This window comes from Lethenteron reissneri, chromosome 17 (assembly GCF_015708825.2).
Source record: "Lethenteron reissneri isolate LAM-NWPU_2019-01 chromosome 17, ASM1570882v1, whole genome shotgun sequence".
NCBI classification, from domain to species: domain Eukaryota; kingdom Metazoa; phylum Chordata; class Hyperoartia; order Petromyzontiformes; family Petromyzontidae; genus Lethenteron; species Lethenteron reissneri.
In genome coordinates this window covers 738,117-764,809 of record NC_083795.1, presented here as the reverse complement: position 1 = coordinate 764,809, position 26,693 = coordinate 738,117, and the positions used below count along the sequence as shown (strand labels likewise).

Below are 26,693 nucleotides of genomic sequence, written 5' to 3'. Positions count from 1 at the left end.
ACACACACACACCGTACACCACACACCAACCCACGACACACTAACCCACCACACATCAACCCACCACACACACACCGCAAACCACCCCACCACACACCGCACACACCGCACACACCGCACACCAACCCACCAACACCCCACACACACCAACACACCACACGCACACCAACACACCACCACACCACTCACCTCTGCTGTGTAATTGTGGGCAGTGTGAGAGCTGGAGCGAGACCTTTGCTGGATGTGATGTGTGTTGCTGGCCTCTCTGTGTGCTCGTTTTCTTCACGTGTGTCCATGCCTGCATGTGTACACGGGGATCGGGAAGGGTTTCCCTGGATATTTTTTTATTCCCATTTCCCCCCCCCCCCCACCCTGGATCTGTGTCCATGCTTGGTCATTAATAAGCGCTGCGCCAAGTAGCAGTAAGCTGGAGGAGAGATTTACCGTCCACTGAATGTTTGCTACTGAACAGTGATTGTGTACGAGTGGCTTAGAGTAAATGCTGGGAACATTCCTCGTGCTGTGTAAGTAACGCCTCTAGCAAATACGTACAGGTGCTGCACTAACTTCCGAATCCGTGTGTGCACTTGTGAAGATGTTGTCGGTAAAGAAAGCTGAAATCCTTTGTAGCACACTCGCAATAAAGAATCCCCTGGTCATAAAATGTGAATAAACCTGACTTTATTGGACCACATTGTAAAACACGATCCCTGTCGCCAGTATTTATTACAGTTATACTGACTTCATGAAAGGCTTGTCCAAATGTGGGTACAAATGAGTGTAGAATTAATTCCCAAAAAATATTTTTCGGGAATTTTTGTGGGAAATCAACAGACTTAAAACAATGCCGAGCCCGATGTGTCCTTGGGAAAGAGCAGGGCAGAGTGGGCCCCCTCTTGATGACGCTGCTGCCAGAGTGGGCCCCCCTCTTGATGACGCTGCTGCTGCTGCCAGAGTGGGCCCCCCTCTTGATGACGCTGCTGCTGCTGTCAGAGTGGGCCCCTCACATCATGACGCTGCTGCTGCCAGAGTGGGCCCCCCTCTTGATGATGCTGCTGCTGCCAGAGTGGGGCCCCCATATCATGACGCTGCTGCTGCCAGAGTGGGCCCCCCTCTTGATGACGCTGCTGCTGCTGCTGTCAGAGTGGGCCCCCCACTTGATGACGCTGCTGCTGCCAGAGTGGGCCCCCCTCTTGATGACGCTGCTGTGCTGCTGCCAGAGTGGGCCCCCCTCTTGATGACGCTGCTGTGCTGCTGCCAGAGTGGGGCCCCCACTTGATGATGCTGCTGCTGCCAGTGGGCCCCCCACTTGATGACGCTGCTGCTGCTGCCAGTGGGCCCCCCACTCGATAACGCTGCTGCTGCCAGAGTGGGCCCCCCTCTTGATGACGCTGCTGTGCTGCTGCCAGAATGGGCCCTCCCTTGATGACGCTGCTGCTGCTGCCAGAGTGGGCCCCCCACTTGATGACGCTGCTGCTGCCAGAGTGGGCCCCCCTCTTGATGACGCTGCTGTGCTGCTGCCAGAATGGCCCCCCCTTGATGACGCTGCTGCTGCCAGAGTGGGCCCCCACTTGATGACGCTGCTGCTGCTGCCAGTGGGCCCCCCCTTGATGACGCTGCTGCTGCTGCCAGAGTGGGCCCCCCTCTTGATGACGCTGCTGTGTTCTGCGTGCATCGCGATTGGCCTCGGGTATTTTCCGAGTCGCTGCCATTAATGATGCACTTAATGTTTCGCCAAACCAAATATATATACGGTGGAATATTAGATAGTTTTTTCTAAAATTATGCGAGGAAAAGACCTTGCAGCCGATTGCTGAATACGTTTAAAAAGTCGAGTTGAGGGCAGTCTACGTGGGGCAAGTGGGTCGGGGGAGATTGGATCACACGGCGGCGATGAGGAGAGAACGTGGCCACTCGCGCTGACGGCCGTGAGAGTGCGTGAGTGCATTCATCAATAACACTGTAGCCTTATAAGATAACGATACAAAAGGCGACGTTTCGTGCATTTGCCTTTCCTCATAGCATGGCAAGTGTGTGATGAGGAAGGAGCCATTGCCTGCATCGTTTTTGACGAATTCGAGTCTTTTTTGTCGTTGTGCTCATGCACCACTGGCAATGCAGCTTCGCCAAATCATATTCTCTCCTCATGAGCAGTTGTTATAGCGTTCTTACCCGCCCCGACTGGCCATGTACCGTGTTCTTCAGGTTAAAAGATGCAAAAGTTTCCCTGAAATTTAAAGCGAAAGTCGAGGCGGTGTGGCGGGTGGAAATGGTGTGGGTAGTAGTTTCTAAAGGGTGTTATGATCCGGACAATATGGCCAAAGCAAAATAATACCCACGTGAGCACGAGGTTTACTCAAAGCCCAATCACTTTGCGATTTTGACTGAAATGGCATTAACAGCGGTTACAATATTATTAAAGGCGCCTTTGCTTATTGAAACTCAGCCTGAGTTTGGATCAAAAAGTTGCCACACCCTGTAAGTGGCTGGCTGGCAGAACATTAGTCACGGGTGGCTTAGTAACACGCGCGTACGATTCGAAGGGACAGCTTAGAGTGCTGTGCGTTTTATCGTATTATGAGCACCGGAGTAATATTGCTTGTTCCATTGTCCCGTGTTAATATTACCGTCATAAAACAAGCCACGGTCTGCATATCGAGTCGAGATCGCGTTTGTTCAAGCGAAGATGACGTCGCTGCACGTGACGACACTCGCCTGTGGTCTGGTCGTGTCTGATGGCACAGACGTTGACCAGATCCATTGGTTTTTAGCTGACTTGCGTTTACACACTCTTTGGTTCTTTCGGTAAAGTCACGTAGGTATCAAATACATTAAATTAAATCCGCGTTTGGCATTGCTGCTGCATTGGCGTTGTTGGCTTCATTGGCGTTGTTGGCTGCAGTGGCGTTGTTGTTCCATCACCCCCCCGCATCCCCCCCCCCCCCCCCGCATCCCCCCCCTTCCGCATCCCCCCCCCCCCGCATCCCCCCCCCGCATCCCCCCCCCCCCCCGCATCCCCCCCCATCCCCAGCTCTCTCAGCCTCCCACTTCCAGCCCCGCCCACTTCCCCCCCCGTCCAGCTTCACGTCTCCCTCCCCTCACGTCCACGCAACGCCCCCCTCCCCCTCCCTTGCCCCTCCCCCCTCTCTAACCTATATAACCTCTGACCACGGCATCTCTCTCCCACTTAAGCAAAACATTTTCTTGCTGTGGTTTTCCCACCTGATGATGATTGCTTGTGTTGCAATCGAAACGTCGTGATTTAATTTAATTTTATTCCTACGTGACTTTACCGAAAGAACCAAAGAGTGTGGATCCCTGCAGTCACGAAAACTTCAAATCGAGATTGCGTTGACACGTTTCCTCTGCTGGTTTACAAGAGCGGGGGCAAGTCTCTTAAATTGCTACACATCACTCAAGAATCTCATTCTCTTCTTCTTCGTACGGCTGATGTTGCCGTAGAGCCGCAGCTGTGGTTTTACGTGCAGGTGGTTGAGCCGGATAGTTGCGTCGGGAGCAGCGTAGTGGTTGCGTCGCTGTGATGATGCCTCCTCCTTCGCGTTGGTGAATCGGGCATCGAGTCGCCGTAGGTGCGGTGCTCTGGTCTCGTCGCGAGACGATGCGGGGAGGAGGGAAGAGGCCTCGCCCAAATGTTTCACAGCTCGTGCCCGACGGAAGGCATCGCTCACGTCTGTCTCCATAGGTCATTGAGGTTGTCTGGAGAATGCACGAGATGTGACGCGTGGGAAGATCTTCTTGGTTCTTACGGTAAAGTCACGTAGAAGGGAAGTAATAAAAGAATAAAAATAAAACAATAAAATAATTCTCACGACGTTTCGGCCACAACGCAAGCAGCCGTCCTCAGGTGAAGACCAGGTCTGTCGGGGAGACAGCGTCTGAATGAAACACCACCACGCTTGGAGCGTCTATTTAAGCTGGATTGGAAGGGGGGAATGGCGCCTTGACAAAAGAATTTGCATATCAAGAGGAATTTAGCATATTTATGGGAAATGCAAGTATGTGATTAGTACTACTTGTGAAATGCGTAGGAGGTGGGCGGGAGGGTTTCAAAGTCATATTATGCCCGTGCATTATGCAGGATTATCAGCATCAAAGGGAGGGGATTCAAGTTCAAGTTCAAGTTAATTTATTAGGTATAGCCCTGTGAGCCATTCAGCTCTTGAATCGGGTGCAACCGCAACAAACAAAAAACAAAAACATGAACAAAAAAACATCTTAAAGTGAATATGTGACTAAGTGCAAACAGAAAATCCAAGAAAAGACAGCAAAAATATTGCAGAAAAAACACCGTACACCAACGCTGTGTGCAAAAATCCCAGTGGGATGCAAGTCAAACAACAACAACAACCACAAGACAACTTAGATTAAGGCCATCAGTCTAACTCTGTACTACAACAACACAAACATGGCTAAACCAATACACTTTTCGAAATCACCAAAATAAAGCCATGAAGGCAATGAAAAAGCAATCATAGGAACTGACGGAATTTTCACAATAAATGGCATAAACAACATGTACTACCAAAACCCTGCAGCCATAGCTGGCTGCATGAGTCACTCCACAACAGCAGGAGCATCAATCGGAGTATTGTAATTTTTCAATGCACCTTTAAGATCAGCACACTAAATCAAAACACAGGTCATACTTTGTAGCGATCATCCGGAGCGAAACATTTTATTTTAGGTCACTGAATAGCACTGGCAGCTAGGGGTGTACAACTCCTCTAAAGCAGTTTTGACTGAAGATCTCATAGGTAGTGACTCAAGTTTCAATTTATTTGCAACAGCATTCCAGACCCTGGGGGCATCAATAGCAAAGGCCCTTCCTCCAGTATATGTACGGCAATAGGGAATATTAAGCTGGTAAATGAGTGTAGACCTTAGGTCAAATTTGTTCTTTGAAACAGAGACGAGATCCAGCAGGTAATCTGCAGATTTTTTTGCAAGTACATCATGAATAAATAAGATCTGGTGCACAAGCCGTCGAACATTCAGAGATGTTAAGTTTGACCCAATGTAGAGATCACAGTGGTGAGTCCTATATGGGCAGTTCAATGCAAATCTTAAGGCCGAGTGATACATTGAGTCAAGCTTCTTCAGTACAGTACTTGGGGCTGATTTATACACAATGTCACAGTAATCAAGTAGAGGCAGTACGGTAGCTTTAATCAATTCCAAACGGAACATAGGAGGGAAGCAGTGCTTGTGTCGATATAGAAAACCAATTTTAATTTTTGTCTTTTTCCCAATATAATCAATGTGATCTTCAAAATTCAGTTTTGAATCCAGGATGACCCCAAGATACTTATAGATCTTGACTTGCTCTATTTGATAATTATTTAAGGTATGTAATTGGGGAAAAATAACTTCCCGCTTTAGTCCTGGTGAGAAGCATAGCACCTTGGTTTTGGCAGGATTTAGGACTAGTTTAAGAGCAACTAGCTGATGTTGTAGTTTGTTGAAATCACTCTGGAGCTTAGCAATCACGTCATCCGGAGAGCGGCCAGCAGTAATTAGTACCGTGTCATCTGCAAAAAGATTTACCCTGGAATAATCCAGTTCAGTGCCCAAGTCATTTACATAAAGAGAGAACAAGAGGGGGCCGAGAATGGAACCCTGTGGAACCCCTTTTGTTATCTTAACACTGTTTGACCTCCAACCATCTGTGAATACAGTTTGGGTGCGAGAAAAGAGGTAATTTTTTCACCATTTTACTGTGTTTTCGGAAAAACCGAGGCAACTTATTTTACTAAGCAGGATGTTGTGGTCTACTGTATCAAAAGCTTTGGACAAGTCAAGAAAAAGACAGGCGCAGTACTGCTTAATATCAAGGCTACTGTAAATGTGATTCAGAGAGTCTAATGCAGCAGATGTGGTGCTGTATTTTTTTCGGAACCCAGATTGTTTTAGATGTAATAGATTGTTGGCGGACAGGAAACTGCTAATTTGGTAGGTCAATAATTTTTCAAAAATTTTCATCAACGGGGACAAAATTGAGATAGGTCGGTAGTTATTTGGATCATCTTTAGGGCCCCCTTTGTGAAGTGGACGAACATAGGAATGTTTCCATTCTAGAGGAACTGATGCTTCTTTGATGGACAGGTTGAAAATATGGGCTATAGGTTTGTATATTAGGTGACCAACAGTTAGTAGAGCAAAGACGGGAATACTATCTGCTCCGGTAGAGGAGGACCCTTTGAGGTAGGACAGTTGTTTCAGAACATTACTTTCGTGGATTGGCTGAAAACGAAATTCGCTTAATGTTTGGACAGGAGTGTAGGAATTTGCATGAGCAGGGGTGACTCCCAATACATTATCAAATAGGGTACCAGCTTCAGAAAAATGAAGGTTAAAATTGTCAACTATTTTTTGGGGATCTGAAAAATATTCCCCATTTCGGTTAAGCTGAACGGGCAGATGATCTGTTTTGGATGCCTTTTCGATACATTTGATTGTTTTCCAGAAAATCCTGGCATTTCCATGAGATTCAAGGAGAGTGGAAGAGAAGTAGTTATTTTTTGCATGCCGTATTTTTTTGACGCATCTATTCCTTAAAATCCTGTATTCTAGCCAGTCATTGACCAAATTACTTTTCTGAGCACATGCCCAAGCCTTGTCCCTAGTTTTCATGAGCTTTGTAATCACAGGATCAAACCATGGTGGACGGTTGCCTTTAGTTTTAAATTTAACCAACGGAGCATGTTTGTTAAGAATTTGGAGAAACGTGTACCCGAAGGTCTCCCAAGCCGTAGTCAGGTTTGGAATATCACAGACCTTGTCAATATCCGAGTGAAGCACATCATTAGTAAATGCCTGAGTGCTGAAGTGTCTCATGGAGTGCTTCTCAACCAATTTAGGGGGGGCTTTGGGTCTGGCTGATGATCTCACCCCAAAAATGAAGGAGTGATCACTAAGGTTATTACCTAGAACACCAGTCAGTGCGAAATTGTGAGGGGCATTTGTCAATAGGACGTCAAGCAGAGATGACTGTCCCGGATTTTTTAGGTTGGGTCTTGTGGGGACATTTATTAATTGAAACAGGTTAAACAGGTTAAATTCATCTGCAAAATTTGTGGCCACGGCCGGCGGGTTTAGCCAATTCCAATTTAGATCACTCACTAAAACTATTTCACCTTTAGGGAGGCCCCCAAGAAGCTCTCTCAGTGCAGATGCAGCTTCAACATCCTTCCCACTAGGCGGTCTATAGCAGCACACTACCAATATGTGTTGATTATTAGGGAGAGTTATTCTGAGAGCCAGACCTTCAAAGCAACATTTTTTAAACAAGGAGTGAGCTGGTGAACATGCAATAGTATTACGAACATAGATGGCAATTCCACCTCCTTTAGATCCTCGGTCAAGCCGGAAAAGATTGTAGTTGTCAATCATAATCTGCAAGTCATTGACGGCAGGAGTGAGGGGTAGCATTAATAAAGGGAAGGGTGCTAATAGTATGTAGCTGCAGTGACTAAACAACCACGTGCATGTTTATCATTGCTCTAGCCCAGGGGTCGGCAACCTACGGCTCCGGAGCCGCATGCGGCTCTTTACGGGCTGCTTCTTGACGATGAGTACGTATGTACTCAGATGCATTGCGGCTTTTGAAATACTGAATTTTGTACCGAATTGGAAAGAAATGGCTCTTCTTGTTATTTTGGTTGCCGACCCCTGCTCTAGACCATATGGAATTTCCTCGTCTGGGGAAAGTCCCGTCTCTGACGTGTATGCACGCGGTGATCCTGATGCAAGAACTCGCCGTAAATGTATTTTTTCTCCTGGTATCAGCATCCTCTACTTTTAATAGCTGCAAAAGTTCCAGGTTTATTTTGTTGAACCAGGAGAGAACTCAAGAGACCAGGATCGAGGCTCACTTAGAAGAGAGAACTGGGTCACCAAAGTGACTAAAGCGGTAACATAACTACTTCGTACAACCATGAAACGAATAGAAATCTCAGCTTAAACAACCACATCACAGACAAAATGTAAACTGGTGCACAAACATAATCAATATGAAGTAAAAGACATTCCCTGTAACCAAGGTATACTAATTGTTTTCGTAAGTACCTCTTTGCTACAACAGGTTTTCAAAATTATTTTTAATCCCACCCCCCCCCCCCCCAAAAAAAGTAGCGTGCAGTGGAATAATTTTTATTATTCCACACATTTTTGTAGTTCTGCGGCGAGTTTAATTGCATTAATAAAAAGTGTTTCCATCGCCATGCTTTGATGCAAACGGTAGACTTCTTACCGCAGCAGGCAGTCAGAAACGTCTTTAGTTTCACAGGTAAATAACATTGGCGCAAGGAAACGAATGTTTTTAACCGAATGGGTTTTCAGTGCACGCATATTTTTGTGTATATATATATTTTTTAAAGAAACCCAGTTGCAAGTAAATTGATCAGTATTGTAAAGCGCGGTCATTCGTGAAACTATAGACGGTGGGTGTACAAAACGACACAATGCCGATTGTTGTCGCTGTGTGAGACAGTGCGTGTGTGCGTGTGTTGTGCGTGTGTGCGTGCATGGTGGGAAAGGTTGCGAGCTGCCTGCAGGCTCCGCTGCATGGGGTAATTCACGTTTTGGCGTTTTGGCGACACTGCACCACAGAGCCGACATGCGTGGACTTGGTGTTCGCCCGCGCGCACAGGCGGCACGGGCGTGTGAACCTGCGTCCCTTCCCATTTGTTTATAACTGCTTTTTGTGTTAAGTCCTTCCCCTCCTGCACCTCCGATTTAGCGCGATTGGCAACGTAAGGTGCGGAAGAAGTTCACCGTACGTTTACGCCGTCGTTACTCCGAGGGTCTTAAACGGGGACGCGTAGCAGCACCCGCGTGTGCCTCTTGCTGCCTCGTCTCCCCCCTTCACCGTTGCCTCTGCCACGACTCCGACATTACGGACGGATAGATGAATCGGTGTTCCTGAGCCGTCTCACGTCGCATTCCGCAACACACCGATACTACATTTGGTGCATCTTAATATTTTGTAAAAAGATCATATCATCCAAGGGCTCCCATATATCCTCCGCACCGCGTTCCTGACAAAACCGCTCATAGGAAAGGGGTGGCTGGACAGGTCTTAGGTGCACGAGCCGTTCCTCGTTCCCACCGAGTTGACGTCCGGCCGATGGGACATGCGGGCGGCGGCCTTCGTAGGTGCCCCAGGAATGGCCTGACCCCACGACCAGGGCACTGTTGACATGCGGTGGCCTGTTTAGCGTGCCGTGTGCAACTTCACTCGGTATCGCAGTACATGCGTAACCTTTGTGTACTCCGGGTGGGCCAGGTTCTCGGCGATTCCGAGAGCCGAATCGTCAGGTGTGTTCCCAGCGCGTCTCGTGTCGACAGCGCCGAGGTCTCGCTCCCTCCTTGCCGCCTCAAGGCAAAATCAAACAATCACGCCGTGAAGCTGCTCGTAGTATGGAGGAGGAAGAGGTGCACGCCACTAAACTTGTGGATTCGTGCAAGCATTGGGGGCGGGCCTAAGCATGAGTCATTTGCAAGTTATGCCAGAGGACCCGGTTATTGAAATATCTGAATAAAAACCGAATGTCCTTTTGGAAGTGAGCAGTGCCGCGGTGCAGGCCAGTGTTTACACATCAGCGGCATTCGCGAGCAAAGTCGGGCATCGGCGATGGCAACTGTTTTAGCTTCTCCCCTTACTCATATTTACGACCGTGAGCTAAAGTCACGGGGGGGGGGGGGGGGCAGGGACGCGATGGTGGTCGATGGTCGAGGTTTCGTAACGGAGCGGCAGCCAAGGAGCGGAACGCGGCGTCCGAGGGAACTTCTTCCGCCGAGGAAGAGACGGAGCGACGAGATCGGTTCTTGTGCGGGCGCTGGACGGGGCTTGCCGTAGGCCGCAATAAATGCATGTTTGCAAACAAAAATGAAGTGATTAATTTGAAACAAGTTGCTAAGTAAATGTAACATTTCAACACTTAGTTTTGCACAACAGTTGTTTGCACTTGCTGTACGCACAATAGACGCTGGCTTGCGGTATTGTGCATAGGTGGCATTAGACCAGATGGTTACGTGAATCTGGAGTTCATTATGATTCCTGGGACCAGACCCAGATGCAATAGAGCGCTCTTACTGCACAAACCTTCAGGTAGTCGACCTGACTCAAGCGGCAACTCCTTACGTCGTACGTGTGTAGAGGTGATACGCGCTGGGATTAGAGATCGTATGCCAGCGCGTAATGATTGGCTGTGTAGGTGGTGACGTGCGCTGACGGTGGAGGATCAGGGGTCAGCGCGGGGTCGTGGGTTACGGGGTACTGATTGGCTGTGGACGGGTGACGTGCTGAGAGGGAGTGATCGGGTGGCAGCGCGGTGTGATTGGTGGAGGAGTGTTAACACGCGCTGGGGAAAACGGATCGTAGAGAGAGTGCGTCGTGATTGGTTCATTAAGGAGCGATGCTCACGTTGAAGTACGCATCAGCTCCGCCTCTCGTGAGCAGGGGCTATAAAAGGGGATGCACACAGGCGTGAGGGCAGTGTGTAACCAGCGAAGAATGAAGACGGGGATGAAGACCTAGGGCCCGGCGGTACCTAGTCCCGCTGTCCTAACGGGACCGGGACTCTGTGTAACCCAGAGGCGAGTGTAGTGTGTGTAGCCATAGGCGTAAGGTCTACACGAGCCGAATGCAGTGTATTGTGTAGCCAGGGACATAGGGTCTACACGAGTCGAGTGTATTGTGTAGCCAGGGACATAGGGTCTACACGAGTCGAGTGTTGTGTAGCCAGAGGCGTAGGGTCTACACGAGTGAAGGGTATCGTGTGTAGCCAGAGGCCTAGAGTTTACACGAGAGTAGTGGAGTGTGAAGTTGGAAGAAAGGAGACTACACGTTGTATTTTGATACGTAAAGATTTAATAAAAGTGTGTTCCCGTCAAGAAGTTCCTGCCGTCAATTCCCATACTTCACGTGTAGGGAATCAGTCGAGGTCATCAGCGCTCAAATTGGATTGTAAAGCACACACCTGGAATGAAAGTGCGTATCAGTGCGAGTGTGTTTTGCTGTCTGTGTGTGTTTTGAGTGGGGAGCACAGGTGGTGCATCTGCCTGTCACCTCGGTTCAGTCAACCGATAGCACCTGGTTCTGTGCCTTGACCTCCTGGCAGCAGTGAGCCTTCGATACTTCACATGGCCTCAAAGTGCACCTAGCCTGGCACAAGTGTCGTGGTGATGGCAGCTGTTGTATTTGTGTTGATGTAGTAGTTGGCACACTATGCTAATAACCTGGCAGCCTCAGTTCGAGTCCTGTTTATGGCTAACATCAATGACGAATATCTGAATAGGTTCTGGGCCTCAGCTAGGTCGACTCAGCCGTAATAGTACCTGGTACATCGTGTAGACATCGATAATGTAGAGACAAAGGTGGCCGAGTGTGTGGCTTGGTCTTTAATAGGTGCTCGCTACCAGCACTTGCCCCAACAGTCTGAAGGCTCTCTGGGTATAATTGTATACCTGGCCACATGCATATGACCGTGTTTTTATGAGTGTGCTATTTTTTGTTATTTTATCCAGAGACCCCTCTGCTGCTTATCCAACCACAGTTTCAAGTTTTGTCGAATAGACAAAAGTTTTTTCATGACAACACGAACAGGCGACGTTCTACGCCCGTGAGACAAAGAAGGTTGTGTATTTTAGTTATCAGCAAATAACCTCGACCAAAACATCGCCGTTGGTGTGTCCCGTGTGTTTCAGGAGGACGCTGGCCCGTGGATTGACTGCCGTGCGGTGGGAGGAGCGGCGCGAGCCCCGACGAGGAAGGCGCCTCGTCCCTCAGCCGGGTTTTTTTGTCCGCACCCCGTCCCTTTACGTGCGCCGCACCTCTCCTCCTCGCCAAACCGCAATCTGGTCGCCTGGGCCAGGGAGGAGCGGGCGGGGGCGTGTGCCGAGTGGGGTTAAGCGTGCGGTGCGCTTGAATGCGGCCACGCAGTAGAGCCGAGCGCACGCCGAGAGAGAGAGCCGCGGCACTCGCTCAACCAGTTTTGGCAGCCGAGTTTTTCTTCACCTGGTGGTTTTTTTCTCTCTTTTCAATAATATTAATTTAAACTTTTCGGCAAAGTAATTCCGCGAGCATGCGCCGCGCGCGCGCCTGATGTGCCCCCCGAGGGACGCGGAGGTCGCGACGCGCGCAGCGCCGTTCGTGCGTGGGTGGGGTGGGGAGCGGCCCGGCACCGATCATTTGGCGGGGGAGCCATGCGCAAGCTGGCGGCGCCGACGCCGCACCTCCCAGGGGCAGCGTGCGGCCCCTGGGAGCCGAGGGACGGCTTCACGGTGAGCGGCGGGGGCGGGGGCGGCGGCGGCCGCGCCGCCATCCTCGGCAGCTTTGAGCGCGCCGAGGAGTTTGGCATCCTGGGTCCGGGGGCGCCCTACGGAGAAGAGGTGTGCGAGGAGTGCGGGCGCGAGATCACCTGCGTGGATGACGTTGGCGGGAGCGGCAGTGCCCGGCTGTGGTTCGACGACGACGAGGAGGAGGAGAGGTACATTGAGACGATGTGCCTGCGGCGGCGGGGCAGTACTAGCGATGAACTCTTAGAGGGCTCTGACTGCATGAGCACGAACGGGATGTCGCCCGTGCGGTCCTGCTACGGAGATCCGAGCGTTTACCTGGACGATGCTGCGGACACGGAAGCCGACGCCTCCTCTCACCCCGACTTCTACGATGGCGGCGTCTCGTCGTGTGGCGACGTTCCCTGTGCCGTGGACGCCTTCGACAACCACCCTGGCGGGCGACACGCCAAAGCGACGGCCCGCATCGCCGACGGTGCACACGTTCACCAGGGCCGCGCGAGCGACACGCTCAACTCCGGCTCCGGCTCGCGAAGTGGAAACAGCTTCTCCGACTACGGCAGCGCTGACGAGTCCCCCGGGCCCGGACACACGTCGGTCCGCGAGTTCCGCTCCGACTCGGACGCCAGGGCCTCGGAACAAGGCCAAAGCTACACGTGCTTCTTCCTGGTGAGTTCCAACGATCCGCCGAGCGGCGCGGAGGCCCTGACGTCCGACGGCCCAGGCCGCACCGCGAGAAGCATCCCGTCGGCCAATCCCACGAGCGAAAACGCCCCACGCGCCGGCACCGGCCACGCGCCGCTGAAGCCTTGCCGCAGCGTGGACGATCCCGCTTGCTCGCGGCTGAGGCTGCGGGCCGCAAAGAGCGCCAATGGTGCCTGGTGGGCTTCTCTGGATTCGTCTCCAGCCGGAGCCTCCGTAGTCCGAGAACATTTCCCCGCTCCTGCCACCGGCGCTGTCGGACCACGCTCCCGGAGGAGTGAGCGCGAAGACGCGGCGTCGCCACACTTGGCCGGCGTTCGTCAACGGGGTGGCGGAAGCGCTGCGCTTACTACGCCGGACAGCGAGGAGCGCGGGCGAGAGCGCCGGCCGTCTCCCACAATGCATCGTAACGCTGGCTTTCCCCATCAAAATATAATGGCCCTTCATTGCCATCATCCTGCAGAGTCCGTCTCCGAGCCGGTGCTACACATCTCCAGCCAGGCCGACGGCGGCCACCTTCCTCTGCAGCTCTCGGTGAGCTTTGACTCCATACCGTGCCACTCTCCTCTGCAGGCCGTCCAGTGGCCCACGAACATCAATGCGTCTGGTCACTCGGCCCTGAGGGCTTCTCTGAGCGAAGGTCATGACCCCAACGCGTCGGTTACGGACCACAGGCTCGGAGACTGGAGAAATCACCCGTTTCACACGAGGCCCAGCGCAGCCACGTGCTACTTCCGTCGCCCCTACGGCAGCTTGCATCTCTACGACAACGACGATTGCCCCGAGGACGAGGACGAGGAGGTCGACGATGACGGAGTCGGTTACGGGAGCTCTAGGGCGGCGCTGCACCGCGCCAGTGCCAAGCTGCTGTGGCCCATGTGGCAGAAGCAGGAGAGAGCGGGGCAGCGCGCCAAGGAGCAGGCCGACGGCAGCCTCGTCCGGAGGGACGCGACGTCGCCCGCGGTGCGCGAGCGCGGCCGGGCGCAGGCGCCGACCCGGCGGCGCAATCCCGCCGGGCTTCTGACTGAAGCGGCGACGCCAGAATGGACAAGAGAGGAGCGGAAGGGGGGAGCGGCTCCGTTCAGGCTCGACGGCGATGACGACGACGACGATGATGACGACGGCGGCGGCGGCGGGGTCTGCTGCGAGGGGAGGCGGCGCAAAGCGAGCTCTGTGGTGCTGCTGCGCCGATACCGGCGTGGCGGATTTGAGGTGAAGAAGTCGGTGTGCCCCGGCTGCTGGGACCGCTGCGGCTGGATGGCGGCGGCGGCGGTGGCGGCGTACCGGCCCACGGGCCGCTTCGGCGGCGCGTGGCACTCGACGTCGCGCCCGCAGCCCCGTCACAGGAGGCGCCTCCTGCATCTGCACTACTATCGTAAACACAACTCGCTTGGGGCCCATGGACATCACCCGGGCAGCTTCTGGAACGAGCAGGACCCAGACGGAGCGCTGAGCATCCTGCGGTGCATCCGGAGTCTGGGGCAGGGCTGCCCCTCGAGAGAACACAACGTGAAGGTAAGGACTGCACCCTGCACCCCTGCCCTCTGCCCTCTGCACTCTGCCCCCTAATCCCTGCACTTCACACTCGGGCTGTTGCACATGGCATACTGCACATGAGACACGCAAGCTCTGCGCCCAGCATCTTGAGCCTGATGAGCCAGGCCCCACTCGCTAGCCGTGTCGCCGTGACGATGGGCGATTTGCTCTCGTCCCCTCTTGGTGCCGAGGTCTGCCTCGGTAGAGCTTGAAGAATACCGCTCGGCACATTTGAAACGCCGTGTCAGGGACTGCCTTGGCAGCGCTATTTCATTATAAAAATGATTTGTCATCACATGGGTTTCATTAAGAAGTAGCAGAACTGTTTGTCGTCCTGCCCTTATTCAAATACGCCGAGCAATTTGGCATCTTGAAAAATATCATCTATTCCTTTTCATGGCTACTACCGGTATCGTGCACTGCAATTCACCGTATTTGCGATGTCCTCCGAATCGAGTCACATCTCTCACCGGAGCGGGAGATGGAACCCACCGGGGGGGGGCCTGGTGGTGCGATCTCTCCTTTCACCGTACGGCAACGCTCCCCACCTTCAGCAAGCGCCCTGAGCGCCGTCGTGCAGTCAAACAGCCATCGCAGACCGCACGGCGTGGCCAGGCCCTCATCCAGCAGTGGATTGAAAATGGGTTCTTCTCTTCTATTCCTGCGTATGGCAGCGATACGTTCAGGAGCTGAATGCCAATGTCGAGGTCTGCTGCTGGCCACAACGAGAGGACTTCTGGAGAGAGACAGTTCGTGTTGTTTTGCTGTTCCTCCTGCTCCATTGAAGGAGCGCAGGCTACGGCGATTTACTCTCTGGTCCACAGTTTGGGTTTCATGGCCGCAATGGCACTGTGGCTTGTGTCTGTCATTTTACACTCAGCCGGTGGATGTTGCGATGCCAGGGGGCATGCGATGTTTGAATCTCGAATGAGGTGTCTAATCCTGACTTCCTCGTTGTTCCACTCTGTCCGCCAGCATTCACTTTGGGCATAATGCACCGTGAATTTAAATCAATGATTGTCAGACTGTTCCTCGACAATGTTTTACGGAGTCCGGCTTCATTGCCTTTGACCAGAGGTTGGGGTGATGAGAGCTCTGGGCGTCTGGCGTTTGTTATTTTGGGCAGACAGGCAGACAGGCGGTCCAGCACGGGAAGGCGCGTTAAGGCATCGGCTGGAAGGGTCTAACGTGAGTGCGAGCACACCGACACACGCGCTCACGTTTGACCGCAGCCGCTGCTTGCTCCACGTTGTGCTGGCGCACGGCGCACGGCGTCTTGGAAGGGCACGCAGTCGCGCGGTGCAGCGGACCGCCCCTCTGCGATAGCACGGTGATACCACACACGTCGAGACCACAGCTGTACGGCGGGACATGGCATATAGCGCGGCCTAAAGCACTTGCTCTGACGCAGCGTTAAGGCGATCTTCATAGACCAGTTCCCCAGTCCTCCACCCTCCCTCTGTCCACCAAGCTGTATAAATGGACAGGCACCACGGCCACCGTTAAGTCAGCAGGGCACGTGCGGTCACGTAGAGTCTGTGCATTGCCACTGCTTCTAAGACGACTGGCCCGTGAGGAAGATTAGGCAAACGATGCCCCTTTAAAGGGGCTCAGTAGTGCTCAGTCGAGCGGGGAGGCCCTTCCGCCAGCAGCGGCAGGGGCGAGCACTTGCGGCGGCTGCACCTTCACCTCTCGCCTGCATGTTCTGTGGCCCTAAGGACGTTGAGAGGCACACACAAGTGGAAGACAGAGGTGCACGCAGGGCGAGTGCAGGGTGTGCGATAACATACCCATTATTAACTAATGATTTCTCGAAAAATCGCCAGGTGTGGGTGTGAGCTGGGCCAAGGCTGCAGTCTGGCAGTGGTGCAAACTCTCTCTCTCCCCTAGCAACCCCGGTGTTTGTGTGAAAAGAAAAAAAAACGCTATAATAACAGCTAAAATAACAACTGGATGCCGGTGGTTTTACGTGCCAATTAATCAGATGTGGGGGCTAATGGTACTGGAGTTTCGTTCAGAAACGTGACCCAACTTTGGACGAGCGAGTGAGTTTTACTGGAGCGTGCAGGCATGTTGAGGCGGCCCCACAACTGCAGAGCTACAGACGCGTGAGGGCGAGGTTTCAACATTTCTGGAGCGTGTGACACACCACACATTTCTACAACAGAAAGAGCTGTGCGTCCTGGTGCATTCTGGGTAATATCATTGAATGGGCTGCCTGACGGTCCACGGGGTTTGGCAGATAATGCCCAGATGCAGGCAACGCTGGTTACCTGGTTGAGCACTCGGCTCCCGCAGCGTCTCCACTCACGCACACGCGAGATGCTTGCCACAGACGCACATCCAGCTCTCTCCGGCTGCCTCTCCGGGTTGTTACCGCTTGCATTTCATGCGCTGGGTTGCTTCGGCAGGAGCCTCGAACCGGCTCCCGGCCTGTGCCGCTGTAATTCCGTTGCCAAAGAAGCTCCCCGGCACGTAGTGCGAAACGTCGATCGCTGTGCCCGGGCAGCGTGCGGTACGACACAGAAAGGCAGCGGAGGGCTGCACAGCGCAACCGCGGAACCCCCTACGCAGCTCAGTGCACCTCGCCAAGCAATGGCTCGCTCTTGACATAATGTCACGTGTTGTTGATCATTTAACATTCCTTGCAGAGAGGTGTTGGTTTTTAATATTTGAGTCGGTTCGTGAGGATGTTAAGGAGTTGATGTGTTTAGGAAAGGGGAGTGGTTTCTGTTTGTTTTAATTGACAGGAAAGTTTTTGTTGTTTCATGGGGAGGGAGAGGCCATGGGGTTTAGAGTTCGTTAAATGCTCCAACCGATTTGGAACTTCCCAGCTGACGGCTGGAAGTAAATTGGCCTCAACGAGCAACGTGCCGGCGTTTCTCCTTCCCGACGTTTCCCAATATAGTTTGCCTTGCTTCTTTATGAGAGGAATGTTTATTTGGGTGAAATGCATATTACGTGTCCAGGTCATAACGCCGGATTCTTCTCCTGATTAGAATGTTTTGAAATCTAGTCTTTCAATAAGATTTCAAATCCATTATTTTTACTTGAGTAAATACGCTCCGCAATGCTGGCAAGAAGACGCATGATGACATGCAGAAGCGTGGCAACGAGCGAACATGGGACACATGGTGTGGCGTGCGTGTGCGTGCGTGTGTGTGCGCGTGCGTGTGCCTGGTGGGGAGACGCAGTGTCGCGGTTAGCGAGCTTTGTTACGAACCCGGTGACCCGAAGTCAATTCCCGCTCATGAGCAACACCAGTGACGGTTTTCTGAACTGGTCCCAGGCCTCCGCAAAGTCGAATTGGCCTCAAATGAGTACCTGGTGCGGTGTGTAAACATCACCACTAGGGAGACAAAGGCGGTCGGGCGTGGTGCTGGTCGCCCACCCCCTCTTGTACCGTTATGGCCTTCATAGGTGCTCGCTAACAGCACTTGCCCCAAAACTCTTTTTGTCTAAGTGTGCGTGCGTGGGCATGTCGGCCCTGAACAACCGTGTGCACGTTTCTTCATGTGCACGTGTCAAAATGTAAACAAAACTTACCATTTTGTCAAGTGCCTAAACGGAAACGAAAAGGAGGATTCTTGAACGCAGCTGTGAGAGCCTTTGAATGTTATGCACTCGTGTGTGTGCGTGTGTGGTTTCTACTGGCACTCCACAGTGTTGCCCCACATCCTGTTCGCTACACAAGAGAGACAGAAGAATCTGGCAAAGGTGGTAACCAAGCTCAGGGTCCATGCAGCGTGGAACACAATCTGGAGAGCGTGCCGAGAATCATTGCACCTATTATATACGGGAAGAGGAACACGTGGGTTAGAGAACATCCACAAGCTGTGGACGTCACGGTGACTGTTTAGAGAGGCTAGTGGCTTGAACCAGATGCGGCGCCAGACGGGGTACGATGGCCAGTGGTGGAGAGCCACCGAGGAACGACGGAACGACGGATCGTTGCGTCGTGAGGCTGTGAGAGATGACGACGGCTTGGGAGGCCTTCATCCAGCAGTGGATAGGTTCGATGACGATTTCTCCGAAATGTAAAGTGGTTGCGCAATAAGGAAACGATTGTGAAGCCAGTGAGTGAGTATTTGTTGTAAAACAGCAAAGAGCTTTAATACGATCAAGCACGATCCTGCCAGGCTGGATAGGAGTGGGCGACTTGCAATTGGAACATTGATAGTTTCAATTGGCGTCAGGAGTTCTACATACATACAGCTTGTCATAGGAATGTGGAGTTTTCACCACTGGCTCAGGAATGCAATGTAGTACATTTGACTCGATCAATTCGATGAGTATTGGTGCCTTATCATTTGGGAAATCCATCGCTCCGTGTTGCTGCTACTGCTGCTCCACAGTTTTAATAAATATGCATTGCTGTATGCACAAGGGGGTGAAACATTGGTTTAAAGCATAACCTGCAACTTGGAAGTGTTTATGTACACGTGACTTAGGCCCCTGCACTGCTGCATGTAATATTGCAGCATTCCTGTTGTGGGTGGTTGTGTGAAGTAAATGAGGGAGTGTCGTTGAGTGAGAGAATGTAGACAGGGGGGAGTTCCCCTCTCTCTGCACACCACGGAACAACCCCGTGTTCGCTGATGCATTATCTTTATCACTGTATGGGTCCCACATGTAGACTCGGATGAGAGCTTGACAAGATAGGCCAGATCAGATGGTGGGGTGGGATTGTAAGAGCAGGCTGTTTTAAGGACGAGGTTTGTTAAATTTTAGAAAAGCCAAGGCTACTGTGACATGGCATTGTGACTTCCAAATCATTTGTCATATGAATGGCCTCTTGATCTTATGACTCTACAGTACATTTAGATAATAAACAGCATAGCCTATGGCAAACATATTCCAACTTTACTGGAAGTAATAGTGCCAGCAACGTAACCCAATCTGTGCATGGTGAGTTTTTACAGTGGCTGCTGTGCCTAACAAACTGTGCGTATGCCCTGGTTTCTTTGTTCTGTTCAAGGTGGGAGATTTGTGGAGGGTATCCAGACAGTTGAATGACCGTATTCGAAGCAAGTTCCCTGGGTAGGGGTGACACCAGCTGGTGAGATAACTTGGGGAATTACACCCACCAGTGTCCAGGACAACTTGGGGCATTAAATTCCAGTACATCGCAGGCCAGATGGTGCAATTGGGGTTTTGCTGTTGACCTTATTTAAAATTAATTATTTGAATCTAAGTTCAAGTTAATATTATTTAGCCTGGCGAGAAGTGAAGAGACCAGGATAGTCTTCGCGAGAGCGGCCAACCTGGGTCATCGACATCGCGCAAAGCGTTTACGTAAAAACTAGAAGGACAACGCAACAAATATAAATTATAACAAGCAGGACTCAAAACAACGGCGTTATAGAAGATAATTCACGGCTAACCGAATTTTTACCTCTGCAAAAATGTAATTGATGTCACGTACAAAACGAACTGGGGATTCTGGGGTCAACTGTACCATAGTTCTACAGTAAGCTGCTAAGTGACATGAGAGTTTTTTTGCAGCTCAGAGTTGATGCTATGTCCGAGTGAAAAATACCTCGCCAACCCAGAGATCACACGTACCTTTTTTCAGAGCTCCACATTAATACCAAACCAGTTTGGCGAGTGGAGGGTGCTCGATTAATGTATGTCCAGTCACCAGTGCAGAGTCAATGTCATCATCTGGTATTGCAATTGATGTTGTTACGCCCCCATGTCTGAGGGCCTCATTCTGGAGATGAACAATGCCTTAGTGCTCCGAGGGGACTGCTGGGTGATGGCATGAGCGTGGCAAGTGAGGGAAATTCACTCTGTGATATTTTAGGGGGTCAACAGTATAAACATGCTTCTCCCAATGCCTGAGACAATAAGTGAGGTTACTTTGTAAATTAGCAAAACAGTTTCAACACAACCTCAAGTATACGAATACAGTGCCGTAGTCTATCGTGTGTGATACTCAGTTTATTTAGTTTGGTGTAATTGAGCATTTAAACATCGTGACATAAAAAATAGTTAAGTGCTGGACAGTTTTGCCAAGGGGTCGATAAATAATATTTAATTTCGATGTCAGATGTGGCATTAGTCTGTTCTTAAACGTCTTTGTGGTAAGAAAGTGGAGTGAACGCTTGGCATTGCGCGAGTCGTTACACCGGGGGGTGTAAAATTCACGTTTTGGTTATACGGCACGGCACTGATATCGTCACAGAGTGGCCGGATAAGTGAAGGCAGCGGTGAGTTGAGGCCCTGGGCGAGTAGCCACTTGGACATCCACACCAGGCTCGTGATTGCCAACGCCACTGCACGAGGCGAAGAACAACAAATCGCGTGGATTAAAAAAAACATCTTGATTTGAAGCTTTCGTGACTGCAGGAATCCATACATTAAGACAATTGCTTGTGTGGCGATCGAAACGTCGTGATCTATTATTTGTTCTACCTACGTGACTCGACCGAAAGCACGAAAGAGGAAATATAAACTTGCTCTGAGGACAAATTGTTGCTTGCACGGTTTGCGTAGATGACCCTGATGTGCACGCATTATTGGACGTGGGAGTTTTGTGCGCGTGCGTGTTCATGTCGATGCCTACCCCTCGCTCTTGTGCGTACGTGTGTGCTTGTGTGCACATGCCTTTTGTGCCGGGCTCTGACAGGTTTCGAGACAGACTGACTCAGACCGCAACGCCAGACCAAACTGTTATGCAAATTATCCAACGCGCTCTTGCTCAGCCACAAGCAGCAGTTTACCCAGCCACCGAGTAACCTCACGCAAGCCTCCACTGGGAAACGTGACAGAGCTTTGACACATCCCTCCTGCAGATTCCTGTTCTACAATCCCAGTGGTCTGGGTCCGATTCCTGAACCCCATATTCATCACCTGTCACCCGTGGTGAGTGGCAGTCTAGCCCTCTGCTGGATTAACTTAGTCTAAAGTTAGTAGCTGGAGACAAAGATGGCGTGGTGTTGACCACGCCAATATCTTGAGCCTTGTCAATTTAATACATATGCGCTCAAATATGGGCACCTTCCCTGACAAGGCGAAAGCTCAGGATTGTTGTTTTATATGTAAATTGGATTCCACTTCAGATGCAGAGAACCTACTCCATACCTTCAATTCATCTCGCATCGACCATTGCAGTGTCTTGCTCCGTGGTGTGGCTTACAAAGGTGCTTAAACAACTTGTCGCGTGTGCAGAATGCGGCTGCTTGGGGGTTCACCAGAACACAACCAGATGGAATTGCGACCGTGTTGGTCTGTCTGCACTGGCTTCAGTTTCACACGGGCTTCCGTTTAAAATCTTATCGCTAACCCACAAAGCTCTGAACCGCCTTGCCCTAGCCCACACCCGAGACTCGCTGCTGCTGCTGCTGCACCCATATGTCCCCTCAAGGCCTCTAAGATCTGGGCTGCAGATCTTCTCTGCTGCTTCCCCAGGTCGCAGAGGCTGCGGCCTGGGGGGACCGAGCGGTTCCCTGTGCAGCGGCCCCACACTCTGGAGCTCTCTCCCACGACACCTCAGCACCTTGGAGTCTGCAGACATTTTTATTTATTTTAAAAACGATTTGTATACTTCCGTTTATTCAACTTTGAGCTTATTCAGCAAAGGGCCTTTTATTGACTTTGTTTTACCATTACTTAATTCACAGCTTAATGAGTTGATTTTCCGAGTGTTTGCTGTCGTGTCTTGGTTTCTAGATCGGGAGACCCATGAATCTGGCCTTGTGCTGCTGCTGCTGCTGCTGCTGTGAATGTCACCGAATGTCGTTGGCGTTAGGGTCGGGTCTCTAAAGGGGTAACCAGGAGGCACGTTGCCCTCGTGCCACCAACTCACGGCCAGCCACACTCATCTGCCTTTCATCCGCAGAATCTTTTCCTTTTAAAACATCCATGAATTCACGTGTTTTGAGTTTCGGCCTAGATTCAGAAACTGCTATCAAACTCGTGCTTATGTAAGGCCTCAGATTGTGGCTTTGTATTTGAACCTTGTACTGCCATGCTCACCGTAGCTCTTGAAGAGCTGGGACGCTGGTGCCCGAGTAGCAATGTCGGATAATGGAGAAGTGCTGTCCACACGATGGTGCAGCACAAGGTCAAATATTTCGCCGGATAGTTGGTGGTCATATCACTCCAGTGCTCCAGTCTCTCCGCTGGCTTCCTGACAGTTCACGTTAATGTTCCAACTAGTGATGGTCTTGCCCCCCCCCCCCCCGCCCGCCTTTACCTCTCCCCTCTAGCCCACTTTATTCCCCGTCTCGTTATCTCCGTTCCAGCTGTGGAGGCCCTTCTCCTTACCAAGCTGCCTTCCCCCCCACGGGAGGTCGCTCCTTCTAGGCTTCTGCCGCTGATGTCTGGATTTCCTGACCTTTGTGGGATCAAGACTCTGCTGCCCTCGTTTCAAGTCGAGACTAAAGACCCCGTTTGTTTAAGTCGTGTGCACAAAGCGAAAGCTTTTTATTTCCCTGTGGAGCGTCTGGAGATGCGGTTGCTTTATAAATATTCTGTTTTGTAACAGTGTCTTGCATATTACACCATTTCAACGAACCAATACTAAACCCGTGTACAGTAATGCACCGACTAAAACAATCGGGTCCGGATAACATTTGGCCTGTGCGTGTAGGATAATGATGAATGAGTCATGTCTGGCGTGCTTGGGATTGAAATTAAAACAAAGTATGCTGGTGGGTGGGTGGGGGTTGGAGGGGTTGATGGAGAGGGGGTGCGGCACGTGGTCCGGAGCGAGGCATTTCGGAGTGGCGGGGAAGGAGGCGGCGTGGGATTAGAGAGGCGATTACTCCCACGCGTCGCCCACGCGACTCGCGGGCACACAGACCCCGTGTCTCGTGGCCAACAAGGCCCCGATTGAGGCCCTCGACAATAGCGGGGCTACAACGCCGCCTCTCTCCCGACGGTGGCGGCTGGACTATAATCGCTATTTATTTTCTGATTCATTTTATATATTTATTTTTCCTCCCCTCTAGCCTCTGCCCCGTCTTCTTTTTCTGCTATGACCGTGCCCCTTTGTGCGAGAGGCAGATTAGCATTTGATGGCACGCGAGGCAGCCCCCACTGGACATTGTATCCAACGTCCGCTGCCAAGTTCACTCCCAACGAGAACCGCTGGCTCGCCAACCCCGCGCGGTGTCCTGGAGTGCAACTTCACTCACTGCCACGCAGTATTTCTGCAGCAGCAGCAGCAGCAGCCGTGCCACTGCAGCTTGCCACTTAGGAGGTGGAGAGGGAGGATGCTGCTGCTGCTGCCATCCAAGATGCTGTTAAGTGTCATTTCGCACAATGGACTCGTGTGCTGTTATCTCCTTGTGTCCCTTGGCTCAGACGTTTGGCCCCAATTAGTGAGCCTCCGAAATAGCCGTGGGTCTGTCGCTTCACGAAGAGGCTCGGTCGACTCGGTGTTAATGCTCTTTGTCTCGGTCGACTCCGCGTCTTCCATTGAACCGCTTGATTCGGTGTTTTTCTCCCCTCGACCTTGGTCGAATGGGGGTCACCGACTTGAGTAAGGGTCAGCCTCCGCTGCTCGCTTCGATGGATTGCTTGTCAATCCGTGGCACGCGTCACGTTGCTTCGATAGCCGTGCCTTCCTCCAGGCTCTCGTTGAGCTGTTTCGCTATTGATGCACCTGCAGGTGCTAGGTTGTGGCCAACAAAGGGAGATGATTTTACTCCAAAGGGCTCAGTGCCCCCTCGAGCTCCCGAGTTCTCGCTATCGAGGGCTCGTGTTGTCGAGACAAGGGGGGGGGGGGCGGTGGTTTCTGTGTTCGAGTGCAGGACAGAGGTGTATTGTAACACATTTGGATCGGTTTTAAAAGTCAAAGTTTCTTTCCAATCAAACACGTGGGGCGGTATTAGGCTCCGTTTAAGCCCCAAGCCAAAGGTGGAAATTCCACATTGTTATGACGGAGGCCAGCTGCAGGAGTGACACTCTTGTCGGCTCACAAAGTGGCAGACGCTAACAGCAGCGATTAAACGCTCGCTTCCTTCTCAACGCACAGTATTAAAATTGAACTCAAACATCTAAACGGATCTGCCGTCGGGGGTAGGTGCTGGAGATGTGTGGCTCCAGCAAGCGATCATCTCCTCATCAATGTCGTGATGTTTCCTCGCTTCAAGTTCAAAACAAATGCCTCACAAGGATGTTTTTCCATCAACTTCGCAGTATTCATTCACATTCACTTTTCCCAATGCCACCGTGTCACCTAAATAGTTTACTTATCACAGCCCAGTAATTAAACAGGATGGCTAAAAGAGATAAACTATCGACAGAGATGCCGTATTTTCGTTCCCTTTTTGGGCTCCCTTGCATTTTAAAGAGGTTGGAAATGAGTTATGCAGGACTCGGAGCACAACGACCATTATTTGTGCGGTGGGGATGGGGAGAGAGCCGGAGGGGTTGGTGCATCGCGCCACGACCCCAGACACCTGGGGTCGACCCTCACCCGTGCACACTGGAGGCCCGTGGCACCCGGCTCTGTCCTGGGACTCCCCAAGGTCAACTCGGCCTTGAGTGAGTACCTCTTGCGGCGTGTAAAGAAACAAAAGCAACGGCCAGGCGTGGTGCTGGCCACACCTTTCCCTGTGTGGTGTGCCTGCCTAAATAGGCGTTTGCTATCAGCACTTGTCCCTGCAGTCTGTATGGCTAAATGGAGGGCGGGGGGTTTCGTCTTTTGTATGCTTGAGTTTGCTGTCAGCATTCCATCTCTGGGCATCAGAGATCATCATGAGTTGAGTCGTGGGATGAGTGGTCCTGAAGAGATAAGCGCCCCCATTGTACTGAAGACTCTGTGCAGCAGCAATGGGGTACAGCACAGAAGGGACGAGCCGTGTGTGTGCGCGTGCGTGTGCGTGCGTGTGTGTGTGTGCGTACGTGCGTGTGTGTGCGCGCGTGTACGTTCGTAGCCTGGATCTTGGTGGGTGTGAGGCCGAATCCACGGATTGGGGAAGGGGGCGGCCGTCTCTCTTCCCAGCGACAGGGTAACCACAGGACAAGCTGGGAATTTTCCAGAGATTCCCACTCGCAAAAGGGCCTTGGGAAATGTCAAACAAATTACTTTTAGTGGCATTGTCACAATAACCTGGTGGGTTCCATCTGCCTACAGGAAGCCCCCTCCTGACTTTAGTTGTTATCCTACGAGGGCGTCTGATAACCCTCCACCAGGGCCCGTTTAGCCGCCGCTCCTGCACGACGGACCACCGAGTAGGTGAGTGGGTGGGTGAGTAGGTGAGTGGTTGGGTGAGTAGGTGAGTGGGTGGGTGGGTAGGTCAGTGGGTGGGTAGGTGGGTAGGTGAGTTCCAGGCCGACGGATGGCTGAGTATGAGTAGGTGAGTGAGTATGTGAGTAGGTGAGTGGTTGGGTGAGTAGGTGAATGGGTGGGTGAGTAGGTGAGTAGGTGAGCGAGTGGGTAGGTGAGTTCCAGGCCAATGGACCGCTGACCACGAAGCCGTGACGTATAATTCGCGATATTCGAGTGCGCGGAACGATCTGGCGGTCGCCACGAGCTGACTAGCGGAGATGGCGGCGATTGACTGTGGAGTGGACTGGCACTCACAGCGTAAACTTGAAGGGTATCTATAAAAAATACACTTTTTATTCCTAAAGAGTATGAAGCCGACAAAGCAGCGCGTACCGTTTGTGGATGATGGCCCAACTGCTGTGGACTAACACGAGACCGAAGAGGCCACCACACCTCGCCATCGCCGCCTTCCCTTTGCCAGCTCCTGCAGCTGTTCCAGCTTTGCCATGAAACAAAACAATTGACACCCAGCCTCCCAGTCTCAGTGGCCCACCACCCGGTATGCCACGAGGCTGCACAGCTACATGAATCACGCCAATTGGGTTCATTGACAGCTTCCAAATTGTGTATATTGGTTTGCTTTGGATACGTGTTGGGTACAAATGTGAAAGTATAAATCCTGTATTTTCAATTTGAACTTTAACACGTTTATATTCGATGATTGGATACCAATGTAGTACCATTATTGTCCAGGCTACGAGCGTTGCTGTGTTTTGTTGCGTTGGTAGCCACACCGTCGGTTGTTTAAGCCGCCGTGGTGTCGCGCGTTTCATAGACGACTCTCACAAAATTCAACTGGCTGTAAAACCTCATCGTTATCCGGTCACTACGCACTCCGTGTTCACAATAATCA

The 26,693-nt window shown here is 51.7% G+C and overlaps 1 protein-coding gene across 4 annotated transcripts in view; it reads left to right on the top strand.

Moving 5' to 3' along the window:
- PLCE1 (phospholipase C epsilon 1) overlaps positions 1–26,693 on the top strand; it is a 99,156-nt gene that overhangs the window by 20,768 nt on the left and 51,695 nt on the right. For 3 of the 4 annotated variants that reach the window (XM_061552705.1, XM_061552706.1, XM_061552702.1), the window contains exon 2: positions 11,728–14,535. In XM_061552705.1, coding sequence (XP_061408689.1) covers positions 12,226–14,535 — 2,310 coding nt within the window. In that variant the 5' untranslated portion in view covers positions 11,728–12,225. Of the gene's footprint in view, positions 1–10,946; positions 11,012–11,727; positions 14,536–26,693 lie in introns of those variants that run through there. The other variant, XM_061552704.1, reaches the window with a different exon arrangement.